Genomic DNA, 20809 nt, shown 5'->3' on the forward strand with positions numbered 1-20809 from the left:
ACTTTTTCACAGTCCATTTTTAAACATTAGCACGGGACATAACTTCTCTAAACTGGATACCCTCAGAACCAGACTTTTTCACAGTCTATTTTTAAACATCAGTATGGGACATCATAACTTCTCTAAACTGGATACCCTCAGAACCAGACTTTTTCACAGTCCATTTTTAAACACTTAGCACGGGACATAACTTCTCTAAACTGGATACCCTCAGAACCAGACTTTTTCACAGTCTATTTTTAAACATCAGTATGGGACATCATAACTTCTCTAAACTGGATACCCTCAGAACCAGACTTTTTCACAGTCCATTTTTAAACATTAGCACGGGACATAACTTCTCTAAACTGGATACCCTCAGAACCAGACTTTTTCACAGTCTATTTTTAAACATCAGTATGGGACATCATAACTTCTCTAAACTGGATACCCTCAGAACCAGACTTTTTCACAGTCCATTTTTAAACATCAGTATGGGACATAACTTCTCTAAACTGGATACCCTCAGAACCAGACTTTTTACTTGGTTGGTCTCTCGGCTGTCTGGTTTACAGGGGTTTCACTGTACTCGTGTCTTAGCTGTACTATATAGCCGAACCTACCAAGCAGCACCAATGTTTTCCTCACGAACGTCGGAAGTTTGACGACCTCTTCGTATGTGACGAGATCCAACTGGTCGAACACGGCGTTGTGTTTGATCAGATACTTGTCTTTCTTCTTGCGCGCAAACCATGAACAATGCACTGAAGAAATGAAAAAGACAGATATATATATATACGTGTACAGATAATGTAAAGTCATGATTAAAGGGACATACTCTAGGTTTTAAACACTAAGGCATATTATTTTTACTGTTAGAGCCGTTTTTGATAACTGAAATCATACTTTACTTAGATTGTATAGTTTAGATTATCCATTTCTGTACATTCTAAGTGTTTTTGATCATCCTGGGTTTTTTAATATTACAAAAGGTATTTATCATATTTTTAAAAACGCACATGCGTCTAAGAAGAAACACTTATGGGAGTCGAGGTTTAGTCTATTTTTAGAAAGGTATTTCACCATTTCAAAGTCACAGACTCATGTTTCACTCAATTGTAACGTTATCCAAATTTGTTACAGGTTTGTAGATTAACTCAACTTAGTGTTAATTTTCACGGGCTGAAACTAGGGTATGTCTCTTTAATGTTGTTGTATCTTTAAAAAAAGAAAGAAAAAAGTACTAAATTACAAGAATTCTGTGGAATTAAATGTCTTGCCACAATAAACTTATTTGATGTACATCAAATGCCATTATCCTGACCTCTGTTATCTCATTACCGCAGGGTTGAGAAATCGAGAAATGGTCCTGTGGTATATACGTTTTATTAATAACTATTATGCTTATCTTAATTGTGCCACTGATATCTCAAGCTGTTTGGTTCCATCCATTCAACATTGATATAACAACATCTGACCATATGGCTGGCTACAAAACTGAAACAAGCATTCCGAGAATACTGCTACAGCAATTTCATCATGTCTCCTACCAGGCAAAACAAATTTTCATATCTCTTTTGTTCAAGGGTCATAACTGTCTAAAATGAGTAAACTGCCGTAAAAGTCAAACTTGAACTGTAACAGTATATGATTAAACTATACACAAAATTGCATCTCAATATCTTGAGGCATTGCAACCCACCCACTCCCCCCCCCCCCCCCCCGAAAAAAACAACAACAACAAAAAAATGGAAAACTATTTTGAGACAGTGGGACAGATGGATGAAAAGACAGATGGAAACTTGTTGTCCCTTCCGGCTGGATATAGATGGCTGAAAAAGTGACAGTAACAGCATGAAAGTCAAACTTGATCTGCAACTGTACACAAAACTGTAGCTCAATATCTTGAGGCATTGCAAAATAAAAGGGAAAAAAAAATCACTGGAAAACTGTATGTGAGACATATTGACAGACAGAGACCTATAGTCCCCTCCAGTTGGACCGGTAGGGGACTAAATAGAGATGGCCGAAGAAGTGACAGTACCTGAATGTTCTCTCCGCGATCGCTCGATGGCGAGGGACGCCGTCCTCCACTCCTGGAGTTCTGGCGACGGAATCAAACCGGCCGGCTCGTTGGACGAATCATCCACCCGCTTAGCCTGCCACCAGTTGGCATCATCCTTACTTATCACCTGCAGGTAGAGAAAATAAAATATATATATAGAAACATAAACAATTTGAAGGATTAAATTTAATTAACAAAACAAAAAGAATGAACGGTTATCATTAATATACATTATTCAAGACTCAAGAGGTGCAATTATTCAAAAGAGGACATACAGAGCTTCTGAGAAGAAAAATTCTCTAAACAGAGTATATACAGGATACCTAGAAGTAGGGTCTCCATGAGTACTCGGGTACTTGGGCATGGGCCAGCTCTAGCAACAAGACTTGTGTCGTCCATTCACAGGGCTTGAGTACCCATGCAAGGAAGAGTTTTCTCATGTAATTATAATTTTTAACATCATTTTGCCATATGCTTGACACCCGTTACATTATAGGGCTATGAAACAAAAGTTGAATGTGTGGAATGCAATATAATGGCATTATTTGGCATCCATGTTCAGCGTTGGAAAATAGATGCATAATGCTAGTTTACTTTATTCCTTAGTCTCATTATTTTGCAGTATAAGTGTCAGGTACTCGGGTCTGGGTCGAGTTTGACCCTCGGGTACTCGGGTCTGGGTCGAGTTTGACCCTCGGGTACTCGGGTCGAGTTTGACCCTCAAGTACTCGAGTCCAATAGTTTGGACTCGTGGAGGCCCTACCTAAGACAGGTTCTCTAAATAGATGACTTACAAGACCACACTGATTTATTAATCATCGGCTATTGGATGTCAAACATTTGGTAATTGCAATATATATCTGAGTGGTTAGAATATCCAAATAAGAGGAACATTCCTGAAACTAAGTGAACATGCTGGATATCTGGGACACATATACACATGTACTCCAAATAGAGGACTTCTGGGACAAGTGACAGCTAAATTATCCAAGTAGAGGATTTAAAGAGATCTGGCTCCATATTCATAAACTCACTTAAGTCAATGTATGATACCTAAATACATACTTAAAATACATAGATAGGTATCATACATTGACTTAAGTACGTTTAGGAATATGGAGCCTGGAAACACTAATTATAGAATATCTGGAAAGACAGATTCAGAAAATATGAAGACTTCTGGGAGGTCCAGTTCTCCAAGGAGAGCACTTTTAGGACATCCTCAGGGCTTCTAGATTATGGTTAGTGGTAGTCAATGGTGGCCTAGTAAATAACTACTATTGTCATGCCTGACGGCTAGTGAAAAACAAAATTGTCAAATGTTGCAGTTAAGTCTATTTTGTAAATATGAATATCCCGCCCCCACCCCAATCCCCCCAATGTTAGTGTTTTTAATCTCTGTCTCCCTCTTTAGGTGACATATCTGATTATTACTATTGTTTAGTAAAATTATATTAACCAAGTAAAGTAGTGAATTTTTAATCATGGTTAGTAAATTTCTAAAATCATTGATCCCATGGCTAGTGGATTTTATACACATTGTAGAAGCCCTGGACATCCTGGAAGCTTAATTCTCCAAACTGAGGACTCACAAGACATTCAGGAGGCCTGGGACCCGTTCCACAAAGCGATCTTAGCCCTAAGATCACCTTAAGTGCATAGCTACCTTATGCACTAAGTTGATCTTAGTGCTAAGATTGCTTCGTGGAACGGGACCCTGGCATTCAAGAGACCTGGTGACTGGAACTGACATCTTACCTGTAAGACATCTCCCACTTTGAACGAGATGCCAGCCTGTGAACACGGTATCAGGTCGTCGTCATGTGGGTCATAAGGAAACAGGGCTCGAACGTAAATCTGAAAAACAGTGAACAGCAATGTCTGAGAAACCACAAAGCAGAAACCTGGTGTATTATTTAATTAATAGTCATCAGGAAAATATTACGAATGATTAATTAATAACATCACGGCATGATTTAATCAGTAGCTATACCGAAAAGAAAGGAATAATGATTTACTGACAGCACATACCAACACAGTTTAATCAGTATAGCTAATAGGAAAAGAAAGGAATAATGATTTACTGACAGCACATACCAACACAGTTTAATCAGTAAAGCTAATAGGAAAAGAAAGGAATAATGATTTACTGACAGCACATACCAACACAGTTTAATCAGTATAGCTAATAGGAAAAGAAAGGAATAATGATTTACTGACAGCACATACCAACACAGTTTAATCAGTAAAGCTAATAGGAAAAGAAGGGAATGGATATTTATTGAAACATTTGGCTATTAGAAGAAAAAAAAAGCAATGCTTATTAATCATTGGCTATTGAATGTGAAACATTTGATGATTCTGAAATACAGTCTAAGAGAAAACATGTTATATGTTTCCATAAGGTCAGGTCAGGTCATAGGGTTTAACATGCACATTCAGAGCAAGCTGTTTTAGCGCATGCCTGTCATGGGTACAGGTGCCGACTTTGGCCAGCTTCTCTGTACAGGACAAGAAAGGGGTGGGTGGGATAGGGGACCGCCTGTGCTGGCAGGTGCAAGAGAGCACCAGTAGCCCATCCGGAGTCAGTAACAGGTAGAGGTGGGCTTTCCCATAAGCAGTAAGGGATCTTTTATACGCACTTTCCCATAGACAGGACACAACCTACCACAGCCTTTGATATACTAATCGTGGGTCCACTGAAGGGATTCAATCCTACATCCCAAGTATCTCAGTCAACAGAAAATGGAATTTCATGACACCCCCAGCACATTATATAAATAGTGGATACTATAAAAATATTTTATCATCTAATGACACCTCAGCACATTGTCTAATCAGTGACTCTATTAGAAAAAAGAAAGATGGGTGACCTCAGATTAACAACTAATGGGTTTGAGTTGTAAAAGCGCTCAAACTAGCAACTGGACAGTCGTAGAAGTCGTGAGGAAGGAAGGAAGGAAATGGTTTATTTAACGATGCACTCAACACATTTAATTTACGGTTATATGGTGTCTGACATATGATTAAAGACCACACAGATATTGAGGGAGGATACCCGCTGTCACCACTTCATGGGCTACTTTTTTTTATTAGCAGCAAGGGATCTTTTATATGCATCATCCCATAGACAGGATAGCACATACCATGGCCTTTGATGCACCAGTCATGATGCACTGGCTGGATAGAAGTCGTAAGAGTAGAAAATTGGCCACCTCTGTACTGGCAGTTGGTAGTCTGAGCCTAGCATTCATCTGCTTTATTATTACAAACTACTGAATACATTTTGTGATTTATTAATGAATCAATATTTCTCTGTCTTCTTTAAAATAGTAGGACGGGATGTAGCCCAGTGGGAAAACACTCGCTTGATGTGCGGTCGGTCTAGGATCGATCCTCGTCAGAGGGCCCATTGGGCTATTTCTCGCTCTAGCGAGTGCACCATGACTGGTATATCAAAGGCCATGCATGGTATGTGCTATCCTGTATGTTAGATGGTGCATATAAAAGATCCCTTGCTACTAATGGAAAAATGCAGCAGGTTTCAAAATGACCATATGTTTGACATCCAACAGCCGATGATTAATAAATCAATGTGCTCTAGTGGTATCGTTAAACAAAACAAACAAACAAAAAATCTTTACAATAGTCTGCAGTCAGCAACTTGACCCTAAATCCCACGGACATAAACCTCAATCATATTTCATTGTTTACTCTGATCAGAATGAACTATTTCTCCTGTTGACCCTCAATCTCGCGGACATAAACCTCAATCCTATTTCACTGTTTACTCTGATTGGAATGAACTATTTCTCAGTTTGATCCTAAATCCCGCGGACATAAACCTCAATCATATTTCACTGTTTACTCTGATCGGAATGAACTATTTTTATTGTTGATCCTCAATCCCTCGGACATAAACCTCAATCATATTTCACTGTTTTCTCTGATCGGAATGAACTATTTTTCCTGTTGACCCTAAATCCCATGAACATAAACCTCAATCATATTTCACTGTTTACTCTGATCAGAATGAACTATTTCTCCTGTTGACCCTCAATCCCGTGGACCTAAACCTCAATCATATTTCACCGTTTACTCTGATCAGAATGAACTATTTCTCCTGTTGACCCTCAATCCCGTGGACATAAACCTCAATCATATTTCATTGTTTACTCTGATCAGAATGAACTATTTCTCCTGTTGACCCTCAATCTCGCGGACATAAACCTCAATCATATTTCATTGTTTACTCTGATCGGAATTAACTATTTTTCCTGTTGACCCTCAATCTCGCGGACATAAACCTCAATCAAATTTCACTGTTTTCTCTGATCGGAACAAATTGTTGACACAAACCAGCCAGCTGTTATGAAAATTCTTCACACAAATTTCGTACCAATGAATTGGTATTGATTATGGAAATAACTGTGGAAAAGCACTGCTAAATGTCAGTTCTATTTCAACAAGGACATACTTATAGATCGAACAAAACACATTTCTGAGTCAGACAATTGTTGTGTGGCTCAGTTTACTAATTATATATCTAACAATCATGGAGTCACAGAAGTGCACTGGATGCGATTTCATCATCGTGTGTGATAGATATGTCTGAAGTTCTGGTTAGAGATTTTTCAAACCATATTACTGGGCGCAGACTGTGAACCTTGAGTGAATGTGATGAGGAAATGAATCAGACATTAATCTAGAATTAAAAATTTAGGCATGGCATGGGATGGATTAGGATGGGATGTGGTGGATTGTGATGTGGTGGGTTGTGATGTGATGTGATGAATTAAGACAGGTTGGATTGTAATGGGATGTAATGGATTGGGATGTGATGGGATGGGTAGGCATGGGATGGGATGAACTGGGATGGAATGGATTAGGAGGGGATGTAATGAGATGGGATGGACTAGGATGTGGTGGATTGGGACAGGATGTACTGAGATGGGGTGGATTGGATGTGGTGAATTGGGACAGAATGTAATGAGATAGGATGGATTGGATATGGTGGATTGGGACAGGATGTAATGAGATGGGGTGGATTGGATGTGGTGGATTGGGACAGGATGTACTGAGATGGGGTGGATTGAATGTGGTGAATTGGGCCAGAATGTAATGAGATGGGATGGATTGGATGGGGTGGATTGGGACAGGATGTAATGATGAGATGGATTGGATGGGGTGGATTGGGACAGGATGTAATGAGATGGGATGGATTGGATGGAGTGGATTGGGACAGGATGTAATGAGATGGCATGGATTGGATGTGGTGAATTGGGACAGGATGTAATGAGATGGGATGGATTGGATGGGGTGGATTGGGACAGGATGTAATGAGATAGGATGGATTGGATGTGGTGAATTGGGACAGGATGTAATGAGATGGGATGGATTGGGACAGGATGTAATGAGATGGGATGGATTGGATATGGTGGATTGGGACAGGATGTAATGAGATGGGGTGGATTGGATGTGGTGGATTGGGACAGGATGTACTGAGATGGGGTGGATTGGATATGGTGAATTGGCACAGAATGTAATGAGATGGGATGGATTGGATGGGGTGGATTGGGACAGGATGTAATGAGATGAGATGGATTGGATGGGGTGGATTGGGACAGGATGTAATGAGATGGGATGGATTGGATGAAGTAGATTGGGACAGGATGTAATGAGATGGCATGGATTGGATGTGGTGAATTGGGACAGGATGTAATGAGATGGGATGGATTGGATGGGGTGGATTGGGACAGGATGTAATGAGATAGGGTGGATTGGATGTGGTGAATTGGGACAGGATGTAATGAGATGGGATGGATTGGGACAGGATGTAATGAGATGGGATGGATTGGATGTGGTGAATTGGGACAGGATGTAATGAGATGGGATGGATTGGATGGGGTGGATTGGGACAGGATGTAATGAGATGAGATGGATTGGATGGGGTGGATTGGGACAGGATGTAATGAGATGAGATGGATTGGATGGGGTGGATTGGGACAGGATGTAATGAGATGAGATGGATTGGATGGGGTGGATTGGGACAGGATGTAATGAGATGGGATGGATTGGGATAGGGTGGATTGGAATGGGTCGGGATAAACTGAGACCGGGCAGAATAGCAGACCTGTCAACATTTAGTCAAGAGAAAGCAGGTGTGTGCTGAAAAAGCAGGAGATTTTGTCAAAAAGCAGGAGATTTTTTAAATACACACAAGTTTTCAAAAAGTATTACAATAAGTTATATGAACACTACATAATGTCATGTATACTTGTCAACCTTAGATCTTGGCATTAAAAAAAAAAAAAAAAAAAAAAAAAATTATGTATATATTTGTTTAAATATTATTATGATTTAATACATATTTAAAAAAAAATAAATCTTTTATCCAAAAATGTTAAGGACACTAACAAAATATTAATTAGCACATTTACGGTATTACACTTATAGGTTATGTTACATCATCATTATTTGTGGTTTGTGAAAAGTAGACCTGAGACAAATTTATATAAATCTTATAAATTAATATTAAGTTTTTACTATAATGAAGTACAGTGGTGTGGTACTTATTTAAAATCACCATAACCATGCAATAAACATTGTATTTCCACTAATCATAAGTAAAAGCTCATTACTGACATTGTGTGAAATATACCAGAATTATACCCATTTCCATGAGTAACTTTATGTCAAACACAAGATTTATTAATTGTGTGAAAATGATCCCTTGAAGTATACTCTTGTTACCAAGTTTTTCCCTGCACAAACCTACAAATTTAACTGATACAAATATTGTTTACATAACTAATTGGTATTTTCGTTGTCTTGCTTTTAGGACTAAATTGGATAGTTTTATATATGGCAACACTGCATGTCAATACACAGCCACGGTAGCTTGATTTGTTTTTATGCTTAGAAAAGAAAAAAAATCCCGGGAGAAACGTTTTTCCCGCAGGAGACTTGATCAAATACCGGGAGTCTCCTGCAGAATCCGAGAGGGTTGACAGGTCTGCAGCACAGACTGTGATGAAATGGAATAAGAATTCACAAATATATAATGAAGCTCAATAAATCTGAACATGAATGCCATGGAACAATCATCAACACCTACAGGTAGCTGCCTACACAGGCATACCTGAGGAAAGCAGAAAACACTAAAATAATATCACACACTATGAGATAGCCACTACAACAAAACAAAAATACACTTCATGCAAAATAAACTAGGTAGAACTAGTGAGGGTGGGGGCAGTTTTAGGGGTCAAAAAGATTTTAAAATATATATATATATATATATACTCTTCAAAAGAAAAAACGCAAAACCACATTGTCGTAACATTTGGAGAATTGATTTAATTATTGAATGGCGAGTCCGATAATTACCAAATGTTGCAGGATTGTTCACAATTCACTCTAGTCCATTGTGAGTAAGTGATAGGACACACCACCAAGGTCAAGGTCATCTGGAGTCAATACCGGGTGTGGCCTCCGCGTGTGTTGACAACTGCCTGGCACCGCCTGCCCATTGAAGCAACCAGAGTACGGATGACGTCCCGGGGGATGGTGGCCCACTCGGCCTGCAAGGCTGCTGCCAGCTCGGGCAGGGTCTGGGGCTGTGGTTGTCGCTGTCGGAGGCGTCGGTCCAACTCGTCCCATAGATGCTCAATTGGGTTCAAATCCGGTGATATCGATGGCCAAGGAAGGACATTAATGTCGTTGTTCTGTAGGAAAGCCGTTGTGAGACGTGCTGTGTGAGGCCTGGCGTTGTCATGTTGGAACACTGCATTGGCGTTGGCCATAACTGGAACGATGTGTGGCCGGAGGATCTGGTCAATGTAGCCCTGTGCATTCAGGTTGCCCTGCACGTGGACCAGGTCAGTTCTGCCAGTGTGTGAGATGGCTGCCCACACCATGACACTACCCCCGCCGAATCTGTCCACTTCCTGCACGCAGTTTGCCGCATAACGTTCACCACGACGCCTATACACGCGACATCTTCCATCATGACGTCGGAGCAGAAATCGGGAATCGTCACTGAACCACACCTGTCTCCATCGCAGTTGAGGCCATTGTCGATGAATCTGGCACCACTGCAGTCGGAGTCGACGGTGTTGTGGTGTTAAGATGACACCTCGAACTGGACGTCTGGCACGAATTCCTACCTCACGTAGGCGGTTCCGTACGGTCTGGTCGGATATCCTGCGCAAACCTGGTATTGCTGCGGCTGTGGAGGTGGCAGTAGTCAATCGTTCCCGAAGGTGGCGTACCCGGATGTAGCGGTCCTGCCCGGGGGTAGTGACCCGTGGTCGACCGGATCTAGGGAGGTCACGTGTTGATCCATGTTGCTGGTAACGGTCCCACAGTCTGGAGATGGTGCTTGGGGACACATGGAATGCCCTGGCAACGGCCGTTCTGGATTCGCCTGCGTCTAGTCGGCCGATGGCATTGTTTCTCTGCGGTTCACTGAGACGTGGCATGTCCTGGATTGTCAACTGTCGGCCAGATACAGAGGCCAGGCAAGCGAACACCCTGCACTTTTATACTGTCGGTGTTCATGTTGCACGTGCAGACAACGCACGTGCTGTGGTGACATGGTTTGCACGTGGCTGCGTTTTTGCGAATATTCACATTTTGGAACTTTATTGTACAGTAGCTGCGTTTTATCGAATGTAACCGTGGGAATGTGTTTGGGACATGCAATGACCTTATATTCACAAAGCATGAACCGGTAGGAAACATAAAATCGGAGTTATAACCCATTTGTACCCTTTTGCGTTTCTTTTTTTGAAGAGTATATATATATATATATATATATATATATTTGGGCAGTGCAAGACTCAAAACACCCCAATAAAAATTTGCTCATAACAGTCTAAAAAACCCTCCCAGGGCTTGCAATGGCCTATGGTCATGTCGCCAAATGCGACCAATGTCCCGTTTAAATATTAAAAAAATATTGGCATTAATCACCCAAATAATATTATGTGTGCGATTTTTTTTAGAGCTATAACATATCAGCCACTATTAATATTTGTATTCCACATTAAAATCTTGCTCGCGGTTCGCTTACCATAATTTGCCTACATCCATTATTATTTTTTTGGCCACCATATTTTTTAGCGAGTTTCAAGCCCTGCCTCCCTGTGTAATTTTCTGCACATATTGAAAATAATGGACAAATGAATTGATAAACACAATGAAAGCCGTATCAATAATATTATGTCCTTTGGGTTTTCCTGTCTAAAACATTAAAAAAGTAGAAAATAATCCACATAATACTGGTTTTTGAGGACATAATTAAAAAAAAAAGGTCAACATTAAAAACAAGGTCACACTGGCACAGACTGGTCAAAACAAAAAGCACAACTGCATGCTGGGCTATGGCTATTGCGCGGTTACCTCGCACTGGGCAGGGTTAATTCGATAACTAGGTAAGATCTTCAATGTTAAACTGCCGTGTGCTTCTTTCTGCAATAACAAGAACATCAGTGTGCTCACAGTAACGAGAGAGAAAAAACCAAAATGGCCGCCAGTGAACAACAGACGGCTCAGGACGTACCTCAGGATGCATAATGTTGTCATTTTTATAGTTCCCCTCGGCAGTGGGCAGCACTTTGAACATGACTGAACCATGCAGATTTCTCTATAATGACATCATAAAACAATGAAATCATTCAAATTAAAATCAGAAAGAAAACAAAATGACTTGGTTTTACCTTGAACCAAATCATTCAAATTAGAATCGGAGAGAAAAAAAAAAGTCACTTTATTTTTTTTACCAGGAACCAAAATGTTTTTATTATTATAGTCAGTACTAGGATGTGAACCCAGTACCTACCTGCCGTAAGACGGATGGCTTAACCACTACAACCATCTGGTCACGTATGATTAATGTTTTTTAACAGCTTGTTTTTCAATGTATATTTCTACTTTTCAGCATTTTAAAAAATAAATGATATAACTCTATCTTTTGGTGTGTGTTGAAATATTCAACTGCATTATACAAACTATGTTGACTATTTTTTCATACTATGCAATTTACTACAAGTTATTTATTTCTGAGCCGAATGTTTTCTAAATTGCACACAAAAATTGTATATTATTTTGTTATTTCCAAAACACTTTTATTGTTTTTCTTACGTCAAACCAAACTGAAATTATTTACAAAAAACATCTTTATATGAGGATGGGATGGACTATATAGTTCTGCATTAGTAACATATAGAAATTCATAGAAATGTTTCAGTCCAAACTGAAAACACAAATATTAACACACAAAAAGAAGAAAGAATTTGTTTTAATAAGATGACAGGACAAGAAATGTTTTTAAAAATATTACTGATCATAAGATGACAAGACAAGAAATGTTTTTTAAATATTACTGATCATAAGACGATTGGACAAGAAATGTTTTTAAAATATTACTGATCATAAGATGAAAGGACAAAACATGTTTTTAAAATATTACTGATCATAAGATGACAGGACAAGAAAAGTTTTTTTTTAAATATTACTTATAAAAAGACAACAGGACAAGAAATGTTTTGAAAACATTATTGATCACAAAACAACAGGACAGGAAATGTTTTCAAAATATTACTGATCAGAAGATGACAGGACAAGAAATGTTTTTAAAATATTACTGATCAAAAGACAACAGGACAACACATACCAGCATTTTCTGCAGCATTTCAACAGGCTGGTTCGCCACACTCTCCGAGTTGATCTCCTTTATTTCATCACCCACATGCAAGGTACCTGAAACATATAACAAAACACTCACCATCTTTCACGGTGAAGCAAAACATAAATATAACACATGGGACCAGTTTAATGAATCTAAACGACAAAACCGTAATACAGGGTCAGGCATGTATCTCTCCACTATACAGAGTCAAAAGGACATCTGACAAAATACCGGATGATTCTATGAATCTAGTGCCTTGTCTATAGGACGACGACCACACCCGAAAGGGGCGGGACATAGCCCAGTGGTAAAGCGCTTGCTTGATGTGCAGTCGGTTTGGGATTGATCCCTGTCCGTGGGCCCACTGGGCTATTTCTCGTTCCAGCCAGTGCACCATGACTGGTACATCAAAGGCTGTGGTATGTGCTATCCTGTTTATGGAATGGTGCATATAAAAGATCCCTTGCTGCTAATCAAAAAGAATAGCCCATGAAGTGGTGACAGCGGGTTTCCTCTCTTAATATCTGTGTGGTCCTTAACCATATGTCCGATGCCATATAACCATAATTAAAATGTGTTGAGTGCATCATTAAATAAAACATTTCCTTCCTACCACACCTGAAAAGATCCTTTATTGGAGATTTCCTCACTCTTGCATGCCATTACTATGTTACTAAATCAAAACTAGCATCGGACAGAGCTCATTAGAATAAGTACTATGACATTAGAATAAGTGATGACTGTCAAGACAGTGATGATATCAGGTGTTCGCGAAAAGTCAGCATATCCTGCCCCACCAGTGGCACCCTCATGAGTACAGCATATCCTGCCCCACCAGTGGCACCCTCATGAGTACAGCATATCCCGCCCCACCAGTGGCACCCTCATGAGTACAGCATATCCCGCCCCACCAGTGGCACCCTCATGAGTACAGCATATCCGCCCCACCAGTGGCACCCTCATGAGTACAGCATATCCCGCCCCACCAGTGGCACCCTCATGAGTACAGCATATCCCGCCCCACCAGTGGCGCCCTCATGAGTACAGCATATCCCGCCCCACCAGTGGCGCCCTCATGAGTACAGCATATCCTGCCCCACCAGTGGCGCCCTCATGAGTACAGCATATCCTGCCCCACCAGTGGCGCCCTCATGAGTACAGCATATCCTGCCCCACCAGTGGCACCCTCATGAGTACAGCATATCCCGCCCCACCAGTGGCACCCTCATGAGTACAGCATATCCCGCCCCACCAGTGGCACCCTCATGAGTACAGCATATCCGCCCCACCAGTGGCACCCTCATGAGTACAGCATATCCTGCCCCACCAGTGGCACCCTCATGAGTACAGCATATCCTGCCCCACCAGTGGCGCCCTCATGAGTACAGCATATCCTGCCCCACCAGTGGCACCCTCATGAGTACAGCATATCCTGCCCCACCAGTGGCACCCTCATGAGTACAGCATATCCCGCCCCACCAGTGGCACCCTTATGAGTACAGCATATCCCGCCCCACCAGTGGCACCCTTATGAGTACAGCATATCCGCCCCACCAGTGGCACCCTCATGAGTACAGCATATCCTGCCCCACCAGTGGTACCCTCATGAGTACTACCACTACAGTTGTTGTCAGAACATTGTTCTGTAAATCAGAAAATGCCTGTTATGAACTAGTCATGTTACATTCTTTTTACAATTATCTGGAAAGGAAATTGCATTTTAGAGTATGCAATAAATATCATACCACATGTATGTCAGGTTTTTGTATTCCACTGTATTTCTGGCCAGAGAGTGAGAGTGAGAGTGAGAGTGAGAGTGAGAGTGAGAGTGAGAGTGAGAGAGAGAGAGAGACAGAGAGAGACAGAGACAGACAGACAGATAGACAGACAGACAAACAGAGAGACAGAAAGAGAGACAGAAAGACAGAAACAGAAAAAGTGATAAGTATAGGAATAACATACATGTACATGTTTAATGCTATAGAGACAAATGAGTAACTGACCTGGCTGATTATTATTATTATTATTATTATTATTATAAAGAGATTATGTAGCAAATACAAGCATGCTTAAAGGCATATTGTCACAGACCACTGACCTATTACATGGCCTAATAAAGTATTACTTAAATATATATATATTTGATTTGTCCCTAAATGTACTTTATTCAACCATCTATGTAACCACCATACTCCACTTACTAATGATATTTTGTAAAAATAATTATGGCAATGGTCCATAATTCAAAAACTAACATAGCTGAGAGGGTTGACATGGATTTCACTCCATCATGGTGTGGTTAAAGTGACGCAATAGCTAGATTTGGTCTGTAAAAATTAATGTAATTTTGATTTATTATTCATATTTAGAGAAATAAGGTCCTTAAATCTGTGACAGTATGCCTTTAATGTTTGTAATAAATTACAATTTGTGGATAATAAATTACACTTGCATAAGTGCCACATAAAAACTGTCTTATTCCCCAGGCGAGATCAAGGGAAGTAAGGCAATTCCCAAACTCATTCCATAAAAACGGTAAGGCACTGATGCTAAAGCAATAATCTATATTTATGATCACACTAGAAAATATTCCTTGAACCTTTTACACACAGACTCAGGAGACTTAATCAAGGGCCTCGTAAACATCACCCCAGTATTTCATTTATTTGAGCATCTTGTCAAAAAAAAAGGAAGAATTGATTTTTTAAAATTTTATTGTTCTAACAAAAGCACTTGTGTCAGAAACTATTAATCCAAATATAAATAAATCTCACCTTGTCTGTGAATCATTCCACCATGCATTATCCGTGCAACAAAACACTGGCCCTTTTCATTGACCTTTAATGTTATACCCTGGAAAAAGAGAAGAGAAATTCATAGAGAATATGACCTTGTTCATTGACATTTAATGTTATATCCTGAAAAGAGATCTAAGAAATTCAATAAAAAATATGACCTTGTTTGTTGACCTTTAATGTTATACCCTGGAAGAAAACAAGAAAAATTACCGGTAATAGTAAATATAATACTATTCAGTGACCTTCAATGTTGTATTCTGGAAAGAGATGAGAGAAATTCATAGAAAATATGACCTTGTTTGCTGGCCTTTAATGTTATACTCTGAAAGAGATAAAGAGAAACTGACAGAGAATATGACCTTCAATGTTATATCCTGGAAAGATATCTGAGAAATTCATAGAAAATATTACCTGAATAGAGATGACAGAAACACCACTGTATCATGTGTGTTCACTATCACAATGTATTAATGGATTAAATAAAGGGACAGTCCTGAGTTTGCTGCAATTTTTAAGACGTTATCAATTAACAGAGACTTTTTAACGATTGTAACTACATATCAAATATATTTTTCTGCATAAAATATTAGTGGCTGAATATTAAACGTGTTTCTGTTTGTTATAGTATTTGTTAAATTTAATTTTATTTCCTAATTTATTTATTTTTAATTTTGTACATACAAAATTATTTGAAGACAAAATCCAGTTTGAGCTTCTTACAAATATTAAGACGACCAGAAACACATTGAATATACAGACACTGATATTCTACACAAGAAAATATATTTAACGTGTATTTTTAGATGTTAAAAGATTTTATTAGTTGGAAACATCTTACAATGTAGCAAACTCAGGACTGTCCCTTTAAGTATTAAATTGATTTGTGGTTGTATCATGACAAATTAGTCTTCTCACAGACGGGACAACACACACCACAGCTTTTGATAGACCAACCAGGGAGCATTAATTGGAACAAGAATATAAAACCTTAAAAGTCCACCAAGAGGAACTGATCCTTCAACCCATGACACATCAGTTAAGGTTTGTTTTTGTTTAATGACACCACTAGAGCCAATTGATTTATTAATCATTGGCTATTAGATGTCAAACATTTGGTAATTTTGACATAGTCTTAGAAAGGAAACCTGCAACATTTTTCCATTAGTAGCAAGGGATATTTTATATGCACCATCACACAGACAGGATAGCACATACCACAACCTTTGACATACCAGTCATGGTGCACTGGCTAGAATGAGAAATAGCCTAGCGAGTTCACTTATGGGAAGGAAGGAAACGTTTTATTTAACGATGCACTCAACACATTTTATTTAGTTATATGGCGTCAGACATAAGGTTAAGGACTACACAGATACAGAGAGAGGAAACCCACTGTCACCACTTCATGGGCTACTCTTTTTCGATCAGCAGCAAGGGATCTTTTATATGTACCATCCCACAGACAGGATAGCCTTTGTTACACCAGTTGTGGAGCACTGGTTGGAACGAGAAATAGCCCAATGGGGCCACTGACTTCACGTATGGGGATCGCTTTACCATTAATGCCCTTCCATTATTTTCTCTTTCTCTTTTAGTGTGGATGGAGAGCTTATGATATACCAGTCATGGAGCACTGGTTGGAACGAGAAACAGCGAATGAGCACACATACATGTATGGGGTATTGATCCCAGACCACCCCATAACACCTCAGATGACTACTCTATCACTGAACTATTCATAAAGACTCATTTATTGATCATTGTGCTATCAATAATAATGCCATGGATATTAAGTCTGAAGATGTCATCCATATTGGTATTTGCAATAAGAGGCACAGTCAATCCATAAACTCCATCTGCTTTAGGGTTAGCCAAAAACGCTTGACCTTGATTTGACCTTCTGAGGACACCAAACATAGCGGCTAAATGGAGACTGGAAAGAAAGAAATCAGTAAAGTGTCTTCCCACCTTTGAAATTGTATACAACACGTATTTCTTGACCTTGCTATAGGTTCCCACCAATCATCAACTCTTTCTGAAGATACTAGTCAAATTATTAAAGGTCAGAAAAAGAAAGAAAGAAATGTTTTATTTAACGACGCACTCAACACATTTTATTTACGGTTATATGGCGTTAGGCTTATGATTACGGACCACACAGATATTGAGAGAAGAATCCCGCTGCCGCCACTTCATGGGCTACTCTTTTCAATTAGCAGCAAGGGCTCTTTTATGTGCACCATCCCACAGACAGGGTAGTACATACCACAGCCTTTGATATACCAGTCGTGGAGCACTGGCTTATTAAAGGTCAGTATTTTGAAATTAAGATACTGTTACAATGGGTTTCTTGTTCCAACCTGTTCACAAGTGGTCAATGAATGAATGAATGAATGAATGAATGAATGTATGAATGAATGAATGAATGAATAAATGAATGAATGTTTAATGACACCCCAGCACAGAAACACACGTCACCTGTTGGGTGTCATAATAAGGTAACTACCGGTATATGGAAATATCACAACTGGTCAAAGTTCGTGGTATGTGCTAAGTGTATATAAAAGATCCCCTGCTGCATTAGGAAACATATTGAGATCCATGACAGGATTGACTCAGTGGCTTCAATATAGGTGAACTGGATGAAAGTGTCAAAGTCAATGCATCATCAGTCATGGATTTGAACCAAAAGGTCAAGGATAAACTAAACGAAGAATTAAAAACTTTAAGAAAAAAGCTCTTGATTTCACAGCTTTAATCTACAAGACAAAACTTATCACTATTTGGGGACAGGACGTAGTTCAGTGGTACAGCAGTCGCCTGATGCATGATCGATCTAGGATCAATTCCCATCGGTGGGCCCATTGGGCTATTTCTCGTTCCAGCCAGTGCTCCACAAATTGTGTAACAAAGGTCGTGAGTACAAACTATCTAGTCTGTGGGATGGTGCACATCAAAGATCCCTTGCTGCTAATCAAAAAGAGTAGCCTATGAAGTGGTGACAGTGGGTTTCCTCTCTCAATATCTGTGTGGTCCTTAACTATATGTCTGCCACCACATAACCATAAATAAAATGTGTTGAGTGCGTCGTTAAATAAAACATTTACTTCCTATTACTTTTTGAGATACCGAAAGATGATAAAGGATCTCTCATCAATATAGTCAAAGCAGCGAATCAAAGACTTAATTGCAATGTTAACCGGCCTCGGTGGTGTCGTGGTTAGGCCATCGGTCTGCAGGCTGGTAGGTACTGGGTTTGGATCCCAGTCAAGGCATGGGATTTTTAATCCAGATACTGATAGTGAGTGCTCCGCAAGGCTTAGTGGGTAGGTGTAAACCACTTGCACTGACCAGTGATCCATAACTGGTTCAACAAAGGCCATGGTTTGTGCTATCCTGCCTGTGGGAAGCGCAAATTAAAGATCCTTTGCTGCCTGTCGTAAAAGAGTAGCATATGTGGCGACAGCGGGTTTCCTCTAAAAAACAGTGTTAGAATGACCATATGTTTGACGTCCAATAGGCGATGATAAGATAAAGAATCAATGTGCTCTAGTGGCGTCGTTAAATAAAACAAACTTTACTTTTAATTACAATGTTAATCTTTTGAAAAGTGATTAGAGCTTTGATGTTTGTGAATATCCTTGTTTATGAACATTTTTGTGAATATCTACCAGATGTTATGAATGAAGAAAGGGGTAATGATGTTTGTGAATGTAAATATAGTTTGAAATATATTTATTAATCTCTTAAAAAGTGATTGGAGTTCTGTTTGTGAACATGTTTGTAAATATCTACCAGTTTCCACAAATGAAGAAGAGTGTAATGATATTTGTGAACATAAATCTAGTTTGAAATATACACTGGACTCTGTCTAAACCCGATTTCTGTGTAAACTCCTGTTCAGCTACCATTAATTTATTATCAATAAAACTCTGCCTAAACCGGCTGCAGTCTATTCCAGATTCTGGATGCAAATTCAAGAAGAAAAGAATGGTTTATGTAGAAATTAGCTCTGTCTACACTGGCACGCGATCTTACCTCTACTGTCTGCCAGTAGTCACCTTTTAAACAACGTCGGCAGTTCCCCAGTAATTAGGACATCAGTGCTATGAAATAATCGCGCCTCTTTGAAGGCTTAATAGACAATGAATCACACCTGTTGTAATAGGTGTAGGTCACATCATCAAATGGATTATTAGTATACGTTCATACTGACGATTCGTCGTATTTTGTTTATCTTGATTTTCATTGGTTTCTTAGAAATGCAAATATAACTTACAGAGTTTATACCAATCACTAAAGTGAGCATTGCTTAGCCTTGCTTTCACAGATGTCTTTCAGGTTTATACCAATCACTAAAGTGAGCATTGCTTAGCCTTGCTTTTACAGATGTCTTTCAGGTTTATACCAATCACTAAAGTGAGCATTGCTTAGCCTTGCTTTCACAGATGTCTTACACATAGTCCAAACATTCGGTGAATATGCCGTTTTATTTACGTTGGTATTTTCTGATCACTATGTCGCAAGAACTGTAACTCTGGAAGGAATCTGTCTACACTGGCACTCTCTCTAAACTGGCATATTTCATCGGCCCCAAGTGAATTCGGCTAAGACAGTTTGTTTTTTGTTTTGTTTAACACAACCACTAGAGCACATTGATATATTAATCTTCGACTATTGGATGTCAAACCTTTGGTAATTATGACATATAGTCTTAGAGAGGAAACCCGCTACATTTTTCCATTAAGTATCAAGGATCTTTTATATGTACCATCCCACAGACAGGATAGTATATACCACAGCCTTTGATATATCAGTCGTGGTGCACTGGCTGGAACGAGAAATAGCCCAATGGGCCCACTGACGGGGATCAATCCTAGACCACACATTAAGCGAGCACTTTACCACTGGGCCACGTCCACTGTACATGAATGAAGTAAGGCTAAGTACATGCATGTATGTCATATGCCAAGCCATAATTTTCAAGGACCAAAAACAAATTATCTGGTCAATATGCCTTAATTTGTGTACAGTGATCACATGATAAAATGCTCTTAAAAGATCTATAGAAATGCAAGAATAAGAGTTTATTGAAGCTGATCATTTACAGCACATTACAAAATCCCTCTTCCTCTACAGACAGGAAATTACAATTAATATAAGCTTATACTACAACAAAGCCAGTACAATGTAATTATACCAGGCCGAACAACATGCACACGGTTCATTTGATTGGTGTAATGAGTGCCATTTGTTAATCTCCTCTACAATGCC

General features: G+C 39.4%; 1 protein-coding gene across 4 annotated transcripts in view; it reads right to left on the reverse strand.

Moving 5' to 3' along the window:
* The window catches only part of LOC121371158 (peripheral plasma membrane protein CASK-like), a 492097-nt gene that overhangs the window by 12613 nt on the left and 458675 nt on the right, over positions 1-20809 (reverse strand). For all 4 annotated transcript variants that reach the window (XM_041496867.1, XM_041496847.1, XM_041496839.1 and 1 more), the window contains 6 exons: positions 15512-15590; positions 12723-12808; positions 11610-11693; positions 3803-3901; positions 2024-2171; positions 603-743 (listed from right to left, as the gene is read on the reverse strand). In XM_041496867.1, the coding sequence (XP_041352801.1) occupies positions 603-743; positions 2024-2171; positions 3803-3901; positions 11610-11693; positions 12723-12808; positions 15512-15590 (637 nt within the window). The remainder of the gene's footprint in view (positions 1-602; positions 744-2023; positions 2172-3802; positions 3902-11609; positions 11694-12722; positions 12809-15511; positions 15591-20809) is intronic.

Source organism: Gigantopelta aegis, chromosome 1, assembly GCF_016097555.1.
Source record: "Gigantopelta aegis isolate Gae_Host chromosome 1, Gae_host_genome, whole genome shotgun sequence".
NCBI lineage: Eukaryota > Metazoa > Mollusca > Gastropoda > Neomphalida > Peltospiridae > Gigantopelta > Gigantopelta aegis.